Below are 19753 nucleotides of genomic sequence, written 5' to 3'. Positions count from 1 at the left end.
AAAGTATCAGGTTTTGCACGTTCTTCAGTCACCTGATTCACCTTTTTGTTTTATTCAGTGCATTAGTGCAGTCTTCAGACAGTAATTGTCAGCATTTCATTAGTACTTCAGTACACTACAGAGTAATTAGAAGGTAAGGTTTCCATTTTGTGGATAACACCAAGAGGTATAGAAGAATGATAAAGGTGTAAGTTTAACATACTAGACCACTAGAGAGAAAGAAGTCATAAAATTGCACAGAATTCTTAAGAGGAGAAGAAGAAGATTAAGAGAAAAACAGTTGAGGTAAAAGTGTTGATTACATGGTAAGAAGGTCATCGCTGTCACAGATAATCCTAAAGTCAGAAAGGCTGTACCACAGTTACTCACAGCTTGTGGATGGGGTAATAATAACATCCTGTAAAGTGTTTTGAAGACCAGCACTCCCTACTGCATGCATGCATGCCTGTAGACATACCTGTAGAATATCAATTGCATAGAGTGAGGTGATGCAGAGCCAACGGCTGTTCACGTGACATTTGAAGAAAGTCTGAGACATCTGTGGTCAGGATCAGCACAACATTCAAGTATGTCACGTGTATAAAGGAAATAGGGCATAACTTAGTTTACTATGAAACAGATATCTGGACAAAAGGTCAAGGTCTATAAATGTTGGGACCTCATTTGAGTGAAGACCATTAAGAATTAGTTTGTAGTGGACGTGATATATTTTGCATGTGGGCACATGTGACGATAGTGCAGTGAAGAAGTCATGGATCTGGTACATAGGATTGTCAGTGGGAATGAGTTTGTGTAAGTTGCAAGCATTTCATACTGGATCTCTCAGTAGAATGCATATGCTTAATGCCCCTGACTTCCCGATGTAGTCTATGTATCTGAACATTGACAGTGCATTTCTAGTTTACAAGTAGATGAGCTGTAATACAGAATATATGTTATTACAGATGACTGGCTAACTTATAATGTAAAGTGTGACTTTTTTTGGTCAAATTAAAAACATGTATATTGAGCAGAGCTACTGTTATAATGGCTGTTCTAAACAGCATTAACTCTTGAGTAATCCTGTGAGACTGTTACTAGACTGCACAAATGCATCATTGGCATCACCTTCATCATCATCAGTTAGCTGATTTTGTTTTGTTGTAAATGTCTGGTGTGGTGCTTGCAGTCAGGCACCTAAATAAATAAATGACGTTTAGCCACTGCACCTGTAGTAAGTACCAAGTATGTTTACATGCTGTGAAAATCATGCTTTTACATGGCAACCAACAGGGTGAGACCTGAAATTATACTTTATTAGAACTCTCCCTTCCAATTCCTTACTGATGTACCCTTGAGAACACTGGGACTGAAAGGTATTGCTTATCTATTAGCAATGCCTTAGGCAGTTAGACTTTTTTTCTATATGCATTTTCCGCCATGCCTGACAAACATTGAGCCTATCCGTAACAACCCAGCCTATTGGTTGTCCTGTTCTAGGTATACCCCATCACCCACTCTGTCCTCCTTCTCTTTATCTGTTGTTTTGAACGTAATGCCATTCTGGTGTTTTTGTAATTTGTAATGTAAGAGTACAGTAATATTATAAAATGGATGTTATAAAACCTGAGATTCTGAACTGAAGCAGAAGCATCCATAATAAGATAACATATTTATCACAGAAATATTTATGAAGTGAAAGGAATAACTATAAAGAACATATCCAATTAAGACAAACTATATATGCACTTTTCAATACCCATGACTGGTATGTCAGATCGAGCATTTAAAGTGTATAGCAGAATCTGAAGATAACTAAAACAATTAAAGGCAAAACACACACAAAAATGTAACATACTAAGTAATGCTTATTGACAGTTAAAGTGGATGGGCCTAATATAAATGCAACAGTACAACAGTGAAGGGAGCATTAATATAGATCAAAGACGAATATAATGAGTCCTGCTAACTAATGAGATGGTGCTGGAGACAAATGAATCGACAACTGATAAAGGCAGAATTATGTTTTAAAATGCTTAACTTGGTACAAAAATAAGACAAGAAGGCGTGTGAATGGAAGGACTAGACAAAGTGAGGGAAGGAAGAGGATTAGAAAGGCAAATGTCAGAAAGCAATGCTAGTGAGGATGTGGAAATTCTGAATCTTTACACATGAGGGAGGAGAATCTGAAGATGATAGGTGAGAGCAATAAATGACAATAAGACAAGGTTTCTAGTTGAGTGCCTCTGGTAGATACAGTCTTAAGAAAACTGGTAACTTGGAAGTGAAAAGTGAGAGACGAAGGAGGAAAGGGACCAGATAGTGACATGAAACTGCAAACTTGCATTCTGATGACAAAAATAGACACTGACACTTTTTCTGTTGTTAAATATGCATGCAATAGATGTAATAACTATCTGTATTGGTCGCAGGGACAAAACATGTAGCAGCTGCAGCTCAACAATTAAGATCCTAGATCTACAGCTAGCCTACTTACCTGTGAACCTATAAGTCCCTAAATGAATGGCAGAGATTAGCGTGCTGTATGAACACATGCAGTTGTACTTCAAGGAAGGGGCCACAGCGGCCTATTTTCAATTATTTATGTAAAAGCAGGTGGTATGCAGAACAGTCTCTATCTTTGCCAAGCAATACAGTGACAGTTTTTTTTTATTGTTTACTAGTATACTTTTTTTATGTTGATTATTTGAAGCTGATTGTGTGAAGGGAATTCTGAATGTCTTGCAAGTATTGCCATAAAGTTCAGAAGGTAGTCTTATTTGGTAAAAGGGAGAGTATTCTGCTGTGAAGCGTCAACAGAAGAAGCACCTATGAACTTGGATGTTGCAAACAGAAAGTAATCAGAGAACAAGCTCTTACTTGTAATGTGATATTATGTGCTATTATGTGATATGGAATATAAATACTCCTAGAATATGAAAATCTTACTCAGAAACTTTCACACTGGCTCTGCCATACAGACACTAAGGACACTGCTGTTGCTGAATTAGTACACATTAAGTTTCTTGCAAACCATATAATCAGTTGAAGATAACAATAACCTATTAATTGCTCATGTTACATCAATATACCTTGTGCACTGATGTGCCTAGAAATTTCGAGCAGAGCACTCCGCCATGGTGTTACACCGAAACAGAATAAGAGGGTACAGAGCAAGATATGTTTTATTGAAATGTTAGTGCCTGCATGCCTCTCCAGTAAAGCAGTCAGCATGACTTTATCTGTATAACTTGAACTGTTGTACAAACATTGAGGAAGGTGAGAATAACAGCTTAGTTATCTTAGAAAAATTATCCTAAAAGAACTGTATACTACATGACAGCAAGAAATTCAAAAAGATAGCAAGCAATTCAATCAGACTTTAAGACATAGCCCAGTCATTAAAATGCATGATCAATTCTGTTGCATATAGAGAAGCAAGATATGTTAAACTGCTGGGCATATTCACTTTGATAGCCATTTGAAATGGTGGTGCCCACTTCGTTAAGTCCTGAAATGTAGCTAGTGAATGACCAAACAAATGGCTAGGTGTATACTAAGTCTTTTTTCTCCAAGGTATGGCAATCTTGGATTTGGTATATTTAAGTTCAGGAGTATGGGTTGGCTTTCCCACACATCAGGGGTGCATATGGGGATAGCCCCACATTGGGTGTACAGAGGGGTTTCCCTCTTGCAAAATCAAATTTAAAGAGGAAGAGTAGTGTTCAGTATTCACTCCTCTCCTGCATTTTCATGTTTTTTCTGTGTGCTGGCACTCAGCTTTGTAAGTACTGACATTTCAATAGGGAGCCATTTATTTTAAACCAAGCATGGAACATGAAGTAAAATAAGTTCTAACTTGGTGGGGAGATAGTCTGGTCTGGCAAAGAAACATTTGCTTTAAATCTGTGCAGCGGCTTCCTTTGCCCTGACACCGATGTCAAAGTCAGTTACTGAATGTTACTAAACATAATGTACTTTTGTTTACTGAATGCTGGCACTTCAGTATAAGAAAGTTCATTTATGTAATCGTGATGTTTTCAGATTGATGTGATATTGTCTCATTATGTATGTCTAGGTATAATTTTATCCAGATATTTTCCAATTTGAAACAGAACCATCAGTGTTACCCTGCTAAGTGGCACTATTTGTTTTGTTTAAACGTCTACAGAGACCGTGAAAGGGACTTGCTGGCTACACCTTCAAGATGGCCACTGTGAGGTCAACATTAATGGAGCAACATTAAAGTCAGAGTGCTGTGCAACTCTTGGTGCTGCATGGGGAAGTCCATGTGAGCCCTGCGAAACAGGTATTACTTCTGATGCCAGTATATCAAGTTTGAATCAAAAATACATGCCATGTATTTTATTGCAGATCCCATTTTTTTCTGAGTGAAGCAAATTTAAAAGCATGCAACCCTTGTTTACCTGCATTTTATTGTTAACACTACAATGTCATTTTTTTCTCTTGGTATTTTAAAGAACATTTTATTCCTATTAAAGCTGGTGTAATCTGGCCAACAAGTCTTAGACCATGCCTTCAGAACATTGTTTATCACTCCCTTCATGTACATACACATATACACATATTACTGTATTACTGATGTGCATAGTAAAGTGAACTGGGTCCATGTCCAGATACTGTTTAATATATATGTTACACTGTTTATCCATGAGAATCTGCCAGGAGAAGCAGGTATTTTTATCTTTCCAGCCATGACATTGCTTACCCACTTTTCATATCAATATCATATTTCTGGTACATTCTTCATATTATTTAGATGTGCTGAGGCAAGCGTGTATTTATTTACTTGCTTATTTATTATGAGAGCAACGCATTGATATAAATCTCTCTTTACAGATTCAGCCTGTCCAAGGGGATATGCTAGAACAAATGGTGTTGTATGTAAAGGTGAGTTAAATTACTGTTAAATTCATAGTAACAAGTCAGATCACAGCAGTTCATGTTACATTATAAAACAGTCCACGAACAATCAGTGCAATCTGTTAACAGGAAAATTGTTTTCCAAATTCAAAGTATAGCTATATATATAAATATATACAGAGAGAGAGTTAGCTTTCAGTGTTCATCAACTGGCCAACATCATGGAAGGTTTAGTTCATACCCATGTTCTGGATTTTGTTAGTAAAATGACATTTTTACCCATTGTCAACATGTTTTTAAATAGGACTTTAACAATCTTACTCTCCTATATCTTGTTGCTTATTTGAATTCCTACAAATGGGGTAAGAGCCTTTTTGATGGACACCATTTCTGCTAACTTTAACAAGGTATTTAGTTTAATACACAGTAGACCAAAAATCCACTTAATCAAATCTTTCTTAACCGAGATGACAACACCAAAGCCCTACTTTAACAAATGTTCACATCAATTCTAATCCAAGAATGGAGGCAGTTGGTAAATTTGGAGAAATTTGCCATTTTCCTCACTATAGTGCAATCTTAGAGTTGGTATATTTAGTTAGAGATGTGTGAGGTGGGAAGCCCCCCACTTGGATGAGTTTGACATGCTTCGGTGTGTCTGTTTTTCAGTGCTGGCCAACTGCCTCCTTTCCCAGATTAAAATTCCAGTGATGTGAATGTTCATTGAAGTAATGTTTCAGCGTTGTCATCTCGGTTAAGTAAAGATTTGATTAAAGGGATTTTCAGTCTGATCAACTCATGACCCATTATTCAATAAGCTAGGCTATCTAGGGTTTGGTGATGACCCATATGATGTAGTTAGTATCATACTATAATCCTTGATCTGTTAAAGTTCATTATGATGCTGCACATCATGATTTTGTGATGCTGACTTCTGACATACCTCGAGGATATATACCAGCATAATCCTTTTCCCTCATTTATTAAAGATCTTACATTAGATATCAAGGGCTTAAAACAACTTATTTCTATCACAGTGAGACATCTGAGGTATACTGTGTAACAATGTGGCTACAACTGCTGTTTGTTTGTGGGGTCTCTGAGAATTAATGTAACTTACACTCTTGGCATCTGCTCATTTTAAACAGTCTTTATGCTGGCTTTGTGTTATCAATATGCATTTCTGTGATTAACATTGGAATACTTTACTATGGCTGCTGTGTGCTTTTGTGAAACAATTTGAAATTCATTACTGTGACCATTATATTTACTACAGCCAGGCGTTTGAAGTGGATTTAGTTAACAAAGCAGCAATAACTGCTGAGTAGGAGTGCAGGGCTGTTTGTGGATGAAAGTAACTGATTGGTTTAAACAGTCATTAATATGAGTTTCCAGGACTAGTTTGCATTTGTCTGAAGTATGGTGAAGGACTTTACTGTGGCTAACGTGTTTGTGTGAAACAAATTAGAAGTATGTAACTGATACCATTATTGTTGTTTTCCTACTGCCAGCCGTCTGAGGTGCAAATATTAAGCAGTGTGCCTATAACTGCTAGGTACAGGTACTATCTGTGGAAACAAATGAGTGATCCCACTGCCATGATCAAGATAAATAGTCATTAATCTGGCTTTGCCATGTATTTTAGTGCACCTGCTATTTTTTTATATGACTGAAACAAATTTAAAAGAATGCTATGCCCTTGTTTACCTGTATTTTATTGTTGACACTACAACATGTAAAGTCTACACAGTCAATAAAGCTGATATAATTGATGAATTTGGACATTGGAAGATTGTAATATCAGCAGTTTGAGTGTTCATTTATTGTTGTAATATTCCAACATGGATATTTTTTGCTATTAGTAATTTTGTTTTATTCTTGATGGAAATTGTATCACGATTTTAGATTTTAAACACACTCAAACTAATGTTGGTTTATTAAACAGTACATACAGTTTAAAACAGTCTGGTAGATAAGTATACATTTAAAATACACCAAAAAAGCAGGGCATGTGTTTCCACAGTATAAAAAACAAAAATGTTATAACAAACAACTGAAAAATATGAAGAACTTTCATGTATGATTTGTTTTTCAGATTAAAGCATTTATGAGTTTATTAAAGTTTTAGTTATTTATCTGTTCTTAGTCACCTTTTGTTTTCTACATTTTTCATCTGTTTATTGATACAGTAAATGATAAGAATGTATTGATACATTTAAAACAACAAGGAAGGTGAATTCAGAAGAATATGTGCATTTGTGCTTTGTCTTAAAAGACTGAGTGTGGTAGGCCCACGGTTTGAAAAACACCCAGGGCCCAAGATATACAATCTGCAACTGCTGCTAGCACTGTAAACACACCTGGATTTAGAATATGTCATTCTTTCTCATCTCCCAGTAAATCTGGACTATGCTTATGTTTATTTGTCTCCCATTATCTCATGCCAAATCCAACAAGCATGTTGCCAACCTTGATCTCCTTGAAAACCTTGTGACTTGTGACAATAATTATTTACATGAATTATTACAGGTCTCCATGAATGTCCCTTTCTGACTATGGTATATGCTTACATCATTTGGAGTTTATACCTATTAAACTTTATACAAAAACCATAGGTGACTCCAACTACTTCTCCATAAACTGACAAATCTATACAGCCAATAACACATATGCACAGTGGTTCCTGAACTTTGCTAATGCCAGTCTCCAGACCAAATTGCCCTTCTCCTTACTATATGGGTATTTCTTCTTCACTCCATCCTTACAAATATTGCCATAATGTAGACTCCACCATTACATTTCCCCCATCAAGAAATCCAAAAACCAGACTGATATCTTCTTCCTTAAGACTATGATTTTGAACCCTACATTATTAGTAGACTGCACCAGTGCCATCCTCCTACCATTTACCGATAACCTCCATAAATTCAGACATGCAGCCCTAGGAGTAGACAATATCAAACAGCCTGCATCCAAAGCTACTATATACACCTCAGACTTCGTCACATTTAAAGAGCAATTGTGTTAACACATCTATCCGAGGGCTTTGCAAGTCTGAGTGGAAAATTCCAAACTAAACCTCTAAGGTGAATTCTTACATAAACAAAGTGTAGTAACAGGAAAAGGCTGCCTGCTATGTATAATAAATTCCCTTCTATCATTAAAATGATTTATAATTGATAAGTAAAGATCTGTACTGCACTATTAGGAACTGTAATGCAGGCTGAGACCTAAAAGTTGCCACGTATTTCAAGGACAATCACAAAGACTTTTAACTATATTAGGAAACTCTGAAGCAACACCTAGTACTGCATTTAGCTGCTATCTAATGATATAACTTATTCTGATCCAGAGGCCGGCATTAATATCCTGCATGCCAAATTCATATCTAATTCACCCCACCTATCTACCCCTGCATTACTTCTTTTGGTCTACAGACTACCCCTCCACTCATAATCACCTTCAAGCATGTTCTGGCTATCACTACTATCAAATACTAAAAACACCATCTCTATAGGCCATGGCAACACAATTGCCTGTCTTTTGGTCAGTAAAAAAATACAGCTTTACTCAACCCCATATGAACCCTGGTCTCGCCAACATTGCTCTCAACTGTCCAGAGTTTCACACAAAGTCCAGATTTTTGCTTCATATTTTAGTCTGTTCCTCATAAATTTTGTGTTTTTTTCTGGAAAACCTCTGAGGTTTGAAATCACTAAATAAAAACATACATTTGAGTTTCTGACTTCATATCCTTCAGAAAATGCATGCTAACATAAATTCTGTTTTTCTAGTAACTTTCTAAGTTTATAAGAGCAATATTTAAAATATGTCCCTGCTTTGGGGCCTTTCTCCTGCAATTACTTCAGGCTGTGTCCAGATTTCTTACTATAACAGGTTGAGAGGTGTGCTGTCCACTGGTTATGCACCAGATATCTGGGCAGCTTCCATAAGTGTGTGTGCCACTGCACAAACATAGATCCACCATAGGGCCCGGGAACTATAGACCCATTAGCCTCACTGTTATCATTCGCAGATCATGAAATGCTTCACAGTCAAATTGATAAGTAATGACATAGGAGACTTATGGTCCCTTGACACCAATCATATTTATTTTGTGAAAAGTAGATCATGTTTACTCAATCTATTCAACTTTGTAGAGATGCCAATGTCAATGACAAGGCCCAAGCTGTCCACACTGCCTGTCTGGACCTGAGAAAGACCATTAATACCATTCTCCATATCGGTATTATTAACAAGCTTACCAGCTTAAACATGAACTCCTACATCATCTGATGTATAGCCAACCAGTTCACCAATACAACTCAAAAAGTGTAGGTTAGTTCTTCTCCCTTCAGACAAAGAAATGTCACTTGTGGTGCAGTACAAGGACTCAGTCCTGAGTTGCAACCTCTTTGAACCTCTTCTTGGATATTAAGGCACGTGTCATTGGCTCATGACTTACCTAATATGTTGATGACTGCAAACTGAGCAGCATTTTAACTCCCCTACTAACACTCAGATTCTCTAAGAAGGCCTTCACCATGTGTTCACCTGGTGTACTGACCAAGGGCTCAATCTCAGCACCAAGAATGTAACATACTTTAACTTAGGAAACAGCTGTCCACATGCATATCATAAAAATGGCATCTCGTTAAAACTGACGAAGTTGTGACAGAGTCCTAGCCATCCTTTCAGAATGACTTGTCCTTTGATCATCACTTGTCATTCATAACTAGGAAATGTTTTTGCCTAGCTTTGCTAATTACCAAAAGAATATCCTGTAGATCAAAGGAATTCATAATTCCCATCTATTCTTCCATCATTAGGCCCATTATACAATACAATATCCTGTTCTGCAGTGACATTTCTAAACATCTTGCCCAGCTCAAAAGAACTCTGTAATCTCCCAACTAAAAATATGCTCTTTAAGCTCGCTAGATACAATAAAATCCCTACCACTTCATTCCATTTCATACAGGAATTTGTCTGGTGACTGCTGCTTAGCTTCTGTGTTTTCAGAGACTTTGTCCTAGTAGACCTCCTTCACATTCAGAAAACTGATAATACTCTGAATGCCAGCTCTAAATATCACTGCCTTCAACGTAACACAAGTAGAGCCTGCTGATATGGTAGATGTCTAAATCAATGTACCCCTTTTACCTGTAGAATAAAATTCTCATGTATGTCAAGCAAACAATAAAACCAGTCTTTATGAATGGACTGGTATTCACAAATTTGTCAATGGGGCTGTATTATGGGTTTTCTTGTCTATGGCAGCTAATTAATTTACAGGTTTGTTGAGGTTTACTGACTAGGATTCTGAATTTGCCAGCTATATGATTTACCTGTTAATAACCTTTGAATGTATAAATGATAGGCTATTCTGCCCATATCACCAGTCACTGCATAGCATGTAAGGCAGTTGCAGTTCATGAGGAAGATAGGTGCATATCTACTGTGCAACCAGCGAATGCTGCCATACAGTACATGAAAAGCAAATAGTTTTGCATAAAATTTTTTTAGTGCTCCCTTTTTGTGTGTGTGTGTGTGTGTGTGTGTGTGTGTGTGTGTGTGTGTGTGTGTGTGTGTGTGTGTGTGTGTGTGTGTGATTCATTGGGTTAATAAGTAGATATATTGCAGCCTTTCTACTTAAGTTACCATTTTTTTCAGTACCTACAGAAATGTTGATGCTTTTTTTCTTCTTTTTACCTGCCCTTTTTCTTCCCAGATATAAATGAATGTGAAGTTTTCCCAGGTGTTTGTACAAATGGAGAGTGCATGAACACAAAAGGATCTTTCTTGTGTCATTGTCCTGATGGCCTGACCCTGGATACATCAGGCCGAACATGTATAGGTAAGATGAACAGATGTATCAAATACTACTGTTTCTTATGAATGCGTGTAATTATATCCACGTGGGCGGAATGAAAGGCTATCTTCAGACTGTAATTAGAAAGTTAACTCCTTGACAAGGCTGAAGTCTGATCTTAGGATAGATGATGAGCTAGACATCTGTAGAGGCTGCCACTGTAAGAATGAATGCATTGTGGGTAATGTGCACATGAGGCTTAGCCTGATATAATTTCATCATCACAAACAGTGATTTGTTTGCAGTTCCACCACAGCTGTAAGCATATCAGTAACGACAACAATCTCATCTAATTAGCCGTCTCTGTGCTCCGAGCTGGCAGCTTCTGCTACATCTGAAGAGATGCTTATCTTGGTATAGTAATCCGCAGGATCCAACTGCTGAGAGTTAATGGAAACCAAAGCTTCTAATTAAAGTCAAGAGATGAACTTTTAAGATATTTGTTTAAAGACTATGCTTTCTTTTACCCACCCCCCAGAATGCAGAAAGCAGTTATCCCAGAGGTGCAGGGTAGGGCAGGGCTTGTTCAGCTTAATTTGGCAAACAGTCTTTAGTGGCAAGCAAAAACAAAATAAAAAAAACATAAATCTCAAAATATATGGAAAATGACTAAAGAAACTACATAGATTTAAAGCACTGATGATCCAAATGGCAGTACCATGGGAGCTGCAAAGATTGAGTGTTGCATTTCTGTAATTTATCTTCAGAATAAGAACACACCTTTCCAAGGAATTTTAAATATAACATTTTTCTTCTCCAAAAATGCATGCTGAATTTCCATGTGCTCTTTGGGAGGCACACTGGGACTGAAGAAGTGTCATTTTAGGAATGTAAATTCTAACTGTATTTGTAACTGGCATAAGTTGGCACAGTTGTTGCAATTTCTAAAATAAAACCCTGGCAAAGGCTTGTTCTGAAAGATTGCTTAATGTTCTTGCAGTATATATAGCACTGTACAGACTGAAATCCATTTAATAGTTTTAATTCCTAAAGATAGACCCTTCCAGGATAGGGTAATATATATCCAAAGATTTCATGACTGTAAAATCATCTTTTAATTGTTTAATGTGACACTGTTGTTGATGGAGGATCTATAAATAGGACCTGTATATCAAAGGAAGAAATCCGATCAGTTTGGGCAATTACATATAATGTAAGACTCAAATGAAAATAAAGCAGACAAAATGTATGTAAACGCATCATTGAACAGCACAAAACATTTTCTCTAAAATTGTCTTCTTGTAAAGAAGTAAATATATTCAAATTATCACTTGGATGTGCTAGTAGCTGGCATGAAATCTTTTCCACTGCCGATGTAAAAGTAAGTTATTAAAACAGATGTGTAATTAAAAATGTACATATTTAGAAGTTTTGTATTTGTAATAATTACCATGTTCCCTTTACAAATGTATGTTCTAAAAATACAGCTTCACAGTTATAATACTATTAACTGTTATAGGTTCATAGGTTCATAGGTTCATACTAGGCTATCTGCCCAAGGGTATTTATAAGCCTAGCCCATAGTTATGTGGCTTTCGCCACCCCTTTAGTTTGAATAAAAACTATGCCTATCATTTTGCTGTGCCTCTGTCAAGCAGTGACACTGAAGTAATCCCTGGGGTATATCTGCAATCTCCCATCCATTGGTCAAGATTCCTCTTGAACAAGGCCAGAGAGGTGCTCTGCCTCACATGTACCGGGATTTTGTTCCACAGCATAGGGAGTCTCTGGGTGATGAATCTGTCCCTCCAGCACGTTCTATTTATAACCGTGTCAAGGTTTAAGTCTCCCGCCCTTGTGGTTCTGAGGGATCTAGATTTTTGAGGTGAAGCATATTCATCAAATCTGGGTTTGACATGGCCTTATATGTCAGGCACAGGTCACCTCTGAGCAAGCGGTATGAGACTGAATAGAGCTGGAGTTCTTTCAGTCGGGCAGCATAAGACATATTTTTGAGACCCTTTATCCTTTTGGTGAGGAACTTTTGGGGCCTTTCAAGCTGCAGCAGGTGTCTGGTCAGATACATTCGAGCGGGCATTGTACTCAATCATAGGTCTAATGAGTGATGAGTACAGGGGGACGATGACCTCCCTTGATCTAGATGTGAATCCCTTCATGATCAGGTGGGCGATATAGAAGGTTTTCCTAACTACTTTAGCAACATGATTGTCAAACGAAGGCTACTGTCAACCTGGGTCCCCAGATCCCTGATGACTTTTCTGTGCTCAGTGGATTGCCACCTATATGGTAGCTAGGGGTAACCTTGTTTTTCCCGAAGGGTATGACTATGCATTTTTGGCGTTTAACTTCAGGCCATGGCTCTGGCACCAGTTATCCATTTCTGTGAGGCCCTTCTGGAGGATATCTGTGTCAGATGTGTTTTCGACTATGGCCCAGTTTGCAGTCATCTGCAAACTTTGTCAGCCATAACCCTCCTGTGTTTGCTTGTACTTCAGAAAAGTAGATGCCGAACAAGAGTGGACCCAGGACTGAGCCCTGTGGGACACCACTTGTGACAGGCTTTGAGTCTGACATGGCTCCAGCAACTCTGACCCTGTGGGTTCTGTCACTTAGCCAGTTTGCAACCCATCTTGTAATGTATGGGTTTACATTCAAGCTGATGAGTTTTTCGATGATACCTGAGTGGGGTATTGTGTCGAAGGCCTTTGCCAGGTCGAGGTAGGCTGTATGGACTGCCTTTCCCTCATCAATGGCCTTGGTGACTGTCTCGAAAAAGTCAACCAAGTTTAAGAGGCAGGATCTGTCTTTGACAAAGCCAAACTGGGTTGGATCCAAAGTCTGCAAGTTCCCTATGTCTTTATTTATGAGTTCCATTATGATCCTCTCCCTGGCTTTGCAGGTAAGGCTTGTCAAGCTAATGGGGCGGTAATTTCCAGGGTCTGTGGAGGCACCGCCCTTATGAAGTGGGACCACAGTCGCCGTGCGCCACTCCTTGGGTATGTATCCTGAGGTGAGGCTAAGATTAAACAGCTGTCCTAACTGTGGGTTTAATTCCTCGTTGAGTTCGTGAAGCACACAGCGTTTATTAAAACAGATTATTGTTTTAAAATATTTGTTAATTCATGCCAAGCAAATGAATCTTCTTTTTACTCCCCTGGACTGTATAATTCCTGATGAGTTGCAAGCAGTAACAGTTATCCTACTGGTTGATGAAGCTTGAGCTCTCAACTTCAACTGCCAGACTTAAACTTGCTGACGATCAGAGTTCCTGCATAGGAAGTCACTGTTGGCGAGTTGTGCCAGCGGTGATTCTCTTTTGGAAGGAATGTCCCTCTTGTTTAAGTTGGTATGACATTGAAGTTGGTATAAATAAGTTTGGGGGTGTGTGGGATTGCCCCCACATTGGGCGGTGCAAGGGGGGCTTGCCACACTGCAAAAACACTAAAGTCTTTTTTGGCAAGATGTTTCTGGAGAATGCAGTTTGAGGATTCCAGTCCTCAGTGCATTCGCTTTTGTCCACTCGTAGTGGAAGCCTAATAATAGTTGTGTCTACAAGTGCCGTATAAATGTTTCCTCAGCAACTGAAAGTAAGGCACACAAAAATGTATAAAATAAATAGTCTGACTGTATGTAGAAGATACTGTCATTCCCGTCAGATGGAAGCATGTTATAAATTATTCAGTACTTAAACCACCAACTAGCATTGCATTTGAACACCCAGCCGCAACAAATTAGTATGGCAACTCACCCGCCAGCCCACCCATGCCCTCAGTAGAATAGAATATGTAATAAAGCATGTAAGTGCATGTCCTCCCTGTGGTCACGTGGGTTTCCACCGGGTGCATCCTAAAGACATGCAGTAGGTGTACTGGACACTCTAAATTGGCCCTAGGTGTGAGTGTGTGCATGTGTGTGCCTTCTGTGGAAAGTTGGGCACCGGGCTGGCAACTCGACACCGTAAAAACTCCACTGCCAATCATGAGTGGACAAATGATCCACTGTGGTGACCCCTAACCGGGAAAAGCCAAAAGAAGAAGAAGAAGAAGATGCAGAAACCAAGCCAAAAGAACAACAGTGGCCCATCCCTTCCAATGGCTAAAACACATCACCTCCCACAGCCATAACCCATTTATGAAAAGCGAAGCAGATAAAACAAAGCTCTCAGCCACAACCAAGTGTCCCCTAAACCCTTGTCACAAAGCATTACCCAACTCCACCTCATCCAGAAGCATAACTATTAATCCAAATCTTACCTGACCACCCCAGTACCTACAAGTCATCAAGGGTGTAAGTCTGCCCTGTAGCAAAATGAAGCCTAAATCTGAACCCTTTCCCCAGCTACACTCACATAAATCTTCTAAACCCCACCCCACTTCTACCTCACTTCCTCCCAAATCCCCTTATTAAATTAACCCTTCTTTACCCACTGCTCTACCTAAACTCCTTCCGCTTCATCCTAATCTTAGTAGCTTCTTTCCACCACCCTAACCCACTATCTATCATCCCTGGACAAACTGGTTTGTTCCCAAACCTCATTTATCATCACTGATGTATAAAGGATGTTAGGAATGACATGTTGAGAGGTATCTTTAATGTTAGCTTAAAACACCCAATGTCCTGGAAATTTCATACCTCCCCAACTGCTGTTGTTCATGCCTTACTGCTTCACTTCTTTTCTTAACGTTATAGTCATGCATCGAATCATTTCTCGCTGTAAGTCCCTCTTGGCCAGCCAGCCCCTTTCATATTTTTGCCCTTTTCTTCTTTATTCTCTGTCTACATAAAAATACTAACACTTTGTAAGCATTTCACCAAACCTGTTTCCATTCTTTGCAAATTGTCCTTAGCAACACTATGGATGATGACTCCAATTCCAAAGTTGTAAAAATAGAGCTCCACCAGAACATCTGGATTAATGTATACTGCATTCTCTTGAAATAAAACCTGGCATCATTCCAGTTCTGGGAATTAGCTGTACAGAGTGTGCATTGTTCTTACAAAGAAAATGCTTGTCGCATAGGCAATGTTGTGAAATAATCCCATAATTAATAACAGTGGGAGGTATGCAGAAATGGTAATGCTTAGACAAAGCAAAGTACCAAATAATGCTTTTTTTTTACACCTCATTTTTCAATATGAAGCTAAAGTAGCTACTTTTGTTTTTCTTGGACTTGAGATATATCAGCCACATTTCACAAAACTAGTTAAGAATTTAAAAATAAAAGCTCGTCAGCTTGTGTAAATTAGTGCTCTTCATAAACATCACTTTTTTCTGAATAATGCCCAGTACGTTGTATCGTGTTTATTAAGCTTTTGCAAAGTATTACTGTGTTTTCCTTAAAATAAAATAAAATTATCTATTGAGCCATTGAGAACTGAAGCAGCATGGACTGAGTTACTGCCCCTCAATGGACAGCTATGTCTCTTTCCATCACTCTGTTTATCAAATTCTCATTGGCTTCCTTCAGGAGTCCTTTTGCTTACACTGGTCTCTTTCCTGATGGGGAACACCTGTTTAAAACTCAATAAGTGACCTCATTTGGTAAAGGAGCATGGCTGTACCCATTTCTCTTGTGAATCCCCATTGACTCGACAGCTCTTCTCCAGTATATAACAATGGCAATGTGTTGTAAACTTGTAAAATACAGTCTGAAGAGGGAAGTACTAAAGAAAAGATTGTTTCTTACTAAAGGATCAGGATGGGGGTGTGTACAGGGGATTGTAATCAGGATGGACATCAGGGACACTTGTGCTCTTGATGACATTTCAGCAATACTAACATTTTGTGATAGGACGTTAACCCCTCTCTTGGTGGTGGCATATACACCTGCCTCACCAGAGGGACTGCCAAAGCTCCTGTCATGTCCATGCATGCATGCATTGTCATTCACATATGGGGGACAGGAGATAACTTCTCTGGCTTGAGCAGCAATAGTGTATGCTGTTCCCTATGCCATCTCATGACTTCTGTCCTCCAGCACCAGAGCAGCAGGCAAGCCAACAGCGAGTCACCTTGCTTCTTCCCCAGGACAGGCATTACTCATCTTCCATGGTAGCACCATCAGTTGCCCAGGTTGTGAATCATACTGGCGTCAATGGGGCAATAGTTAGAGCTTTATCCGTCCAGTCCAGTGTGCTGGCCTACAGCTCAGCTAAAGCATGATTCAGAGGCATTCATATTTATCATGTCTCTGAATCCCTTTAAAATCCTTTTGTGAATGTATGTAAATCACCTACCACATAACTTGAGTAAGCACCCCAGTGAGTAGACTGTAGCTGCGCAGTGCTGAGTTATATTATATTCCCTAATGAAGTGAAGGAGTGAAGTGTGGCCAGTAATGGCACACGCGTACCTACAATGGGCATCTTTGAATCAATGTGCTGCACAACGTCAGTATTAGTAATGACATCCATGACACACAGGGGCCTAGGTTTTAAAGGTCACTTTCTCAGACCACCACATTTGCATGCAGGTCAGAAGTACAAGTACTGTTCACTTGTGAGTCTCTGCATAGGACAGCAGTTTGTGAATTGTTTTCCCCTTATCTACTTTGCAAGGCCATTCAAGGTTGCCTTGTATGTTATTCAAGGCTTTATGAAAATTGACAAAACTTAACTGAAAACAGGTAATTTGTATAGAACAGTTTTTTTGTTTTTTTGTTTTTGCCTTGGGCATCCCTACCAGTGCAATACAATTATTCCAACTCCAAAGCTGCACAAACTCAGTGACAAGGAAATACTGTTTTTGTTTGTTTTTTAAAAAATGTTTCCTTTAAAGAAAACAGGCTTCATTAAAGACAGAATTCAGACATATTACTTTATTGTATGTCAATGAATATGCAGTCATTTAAAAATCTAAATACCCTGGTAATGAGACACTCAATAGCAGACAGTATAGCCTGACTAAACACTTATGAGTCTTGCATCTTTCCATATGCATGCGGTTTTCACCCATTTTACCCTTAGACGTGTGAAAGCATCTATTCTGTGAGCAAACAGCAATGTGCTATTGCTTTTATAAAACATTTTATATGCCCTTATGCCAATGAGCCTTGTTACAAAAATTACCTTAGCATGACTGCTATCTGTGATGGGCAATACCATACGCAACAGCTCAATTAAATAATGCAGAAAATGTTTTACTTTAATAAAAAGCGTTAGAATACAATTCATCGTGTATATAAGTATGTTGGGAGCTTATGTTTGAGTCTTAAGAATTCTAGTCAGTAATTGATTCTCAGCTGGAGTGCCTTCTGTGTGGAGTCTGCATGTCCTCCACGTGGTTGAGTGGCCTCGAAAGACATGCATGAATAGGTGTGCCTTCGCTGAAGGTTGGGCATTGGGCTGGCAACTTGGCACCATAAAAATCTACTGTCAATCATTAGCAGACCGGAGTTCTGCTGTGGCAACCCCTAACCAGGAAAAAGACAAAAAGACAAACAACAACAATCATTGTGTGAGGTGAATAGCATGAGTTAATCTTCCTGCATTACCTTTTAGAGCATGAAACCAAAACGGTCAGTTATGAGATATGAAGTGGTTGTGTAGTACAAGGTACTGTGGGTCTCCTAATAACATCAGTGCAGTGTAGTGCATTAGTCTTCAGCTTTGCATTGAGCAAATACATTATGTTTACAACATTTTACTGTATCCTTCTGTATTCATTCAAAGAGTTAGATGTCTTTACATCCAGGAGAAGAAATACTGTTGCAATCCTTGTCTGTGTTTATACTGGTATTCTATGCAGTAACTCTGTCCAAGACCTATTAGGATAGAATAACAGTTTATGTGATACCTCAGACATGCAGAAGGATACATATGCACACACTCATGTCACACTGAGGACAATACGTTCAGACACTGCTTCCCTTAGAGATGTGCATGCAGTCGTGACGTGTCACTGAAGCCTTCTGCAGTGTGCTTTGTAATGCTTGGGGTATGGGGATGGGTTAAGTATCATATGCTGACAGAAACAGATCTGAAATGGTGTCCTGTTCTTAACATGCTTTGGAGTGCATGTAGTCTTGCAATTACACAAGTTTGTGCAACATTAATGTTTATCAAACACATTTCAGGGACATAACATAAATGTGACATAAACGAGTAAGATTTCTGAAGTTTTGTTTCAGTTGTTGAGACTGCACAAGTACTACAAAAATCCTACAAGTATTCATTAGTTTACTGAATAATTGGTGCGACCCTGCCATACATTCTAGACTTGTGTAAAAAAAAAAGTCGGTGAACTGAAACCTTTCTTATACCTCACATTATTTTTTGCTTATTTTGAGCTTATTGACAATACAAATAAATACTGTGAAGTACAGTACTATTAGTGAGAGAAAAATCTGGGGGTAAAGGAACGCCCTATTTCTTTGTGTACCATTTCACCAAGTCTCAATTCATCAATTTTTTTCTCCTTTTTTTTCCCCTGTTGTAATAGAGTTGCCATTTTGTTATACGGACATTTCCTGATATTTAATTGTTTATTTTGTATGTTTTTTTACTTTGTTGCATATGGAGTACTTTGTAATATATTTTTATTTTACTTTGTAGAGTGCATTTTCCTTTAGTGGCTTTACAAGTTAGTGATTCTTTGTCTGTCATCATAGGTGTGTGATCTAATTAATATATATAAGTTGTAGTGTGGGTTGGACAGCCCCACAGATATTACACTGGGATGCAAGGGGAGACTTGCCCCTGCAGAAAGAATGTTTTGTGTTTCGATTCAGTTTTTGTGATAGTCAGTGTTTTGCATTTTGCACTGGGTTGAGATTTCAATGGAATTTGTTCACTGGAGATAGTGTTCAGATTAAATACCCCTCAAAAATTGGAAGACAATAAGAAAAAAACATTGCAATGTATTAAGCCTACTGAACATGCAGTTTGCAGAAAGTAAACCTGATATGTTAAGATTTTCCTTTCAAACTTGGCAGTGATCCCAGGTCTTTGGCTAGGTATGACGTATTGTAGACTTATAAGGCTTTGTGGAACATGCACAGTTTTCCAAAATGCAATGTGAAAGGCAAACTCAGCTCCCTGAACTACATTAAATGTGCC

The 19753-nt window shown here is 38.5% G+C and overlaps 1 protein-coding gene across 1 annotated transcript in view; it reads left to right on the top strand.

The window, feature by feature from the left end:
* FBN2 (fibrillin 2) overlaps positions 1 to 19753 on the top strand; it is a 2449070-nt gene that overhangs the window by 1394032 nt on the left and 1035285 nt on the right. Inside the window, exons 21-23 of the mRNA XM_044060803.1 lie at positions 4151 to 4288; positions 4840 to 4890; positions 10595 to 10720. Of these exons, the coding sequence (XP_043916738.1) occupies positions 4151 to 4288; positions 4840 to 4890; positions 10595 to 10720 (315 nt within the window). The remainder of the gene's footprint in view (positions 1 to 4150; positions 4289 to 4839; positions 4891 to 10594; positions 10721 to 19753) is intronic.

This window comes from Protopterus annectens, chromosome 2.part0 (assembly GCF_019279795.1).
Source record: "Protopterus annectens isolate FY-2018-M chromosome 2.part0, PAN1.0, whole genome shotgun sequence".
Taxonomy (NCBI): domain Eukaryota; kingdom Metazoa; phylum Chordata; order Ceratodontiformes; family Protopteridae; genus Protopterus; species Protopterus annectens.
The sequence above is the reverse complement of the archived record's forward strand: the minus strand, read 5'-3'. Positions and strand labels throughout refer to the sequence as shown.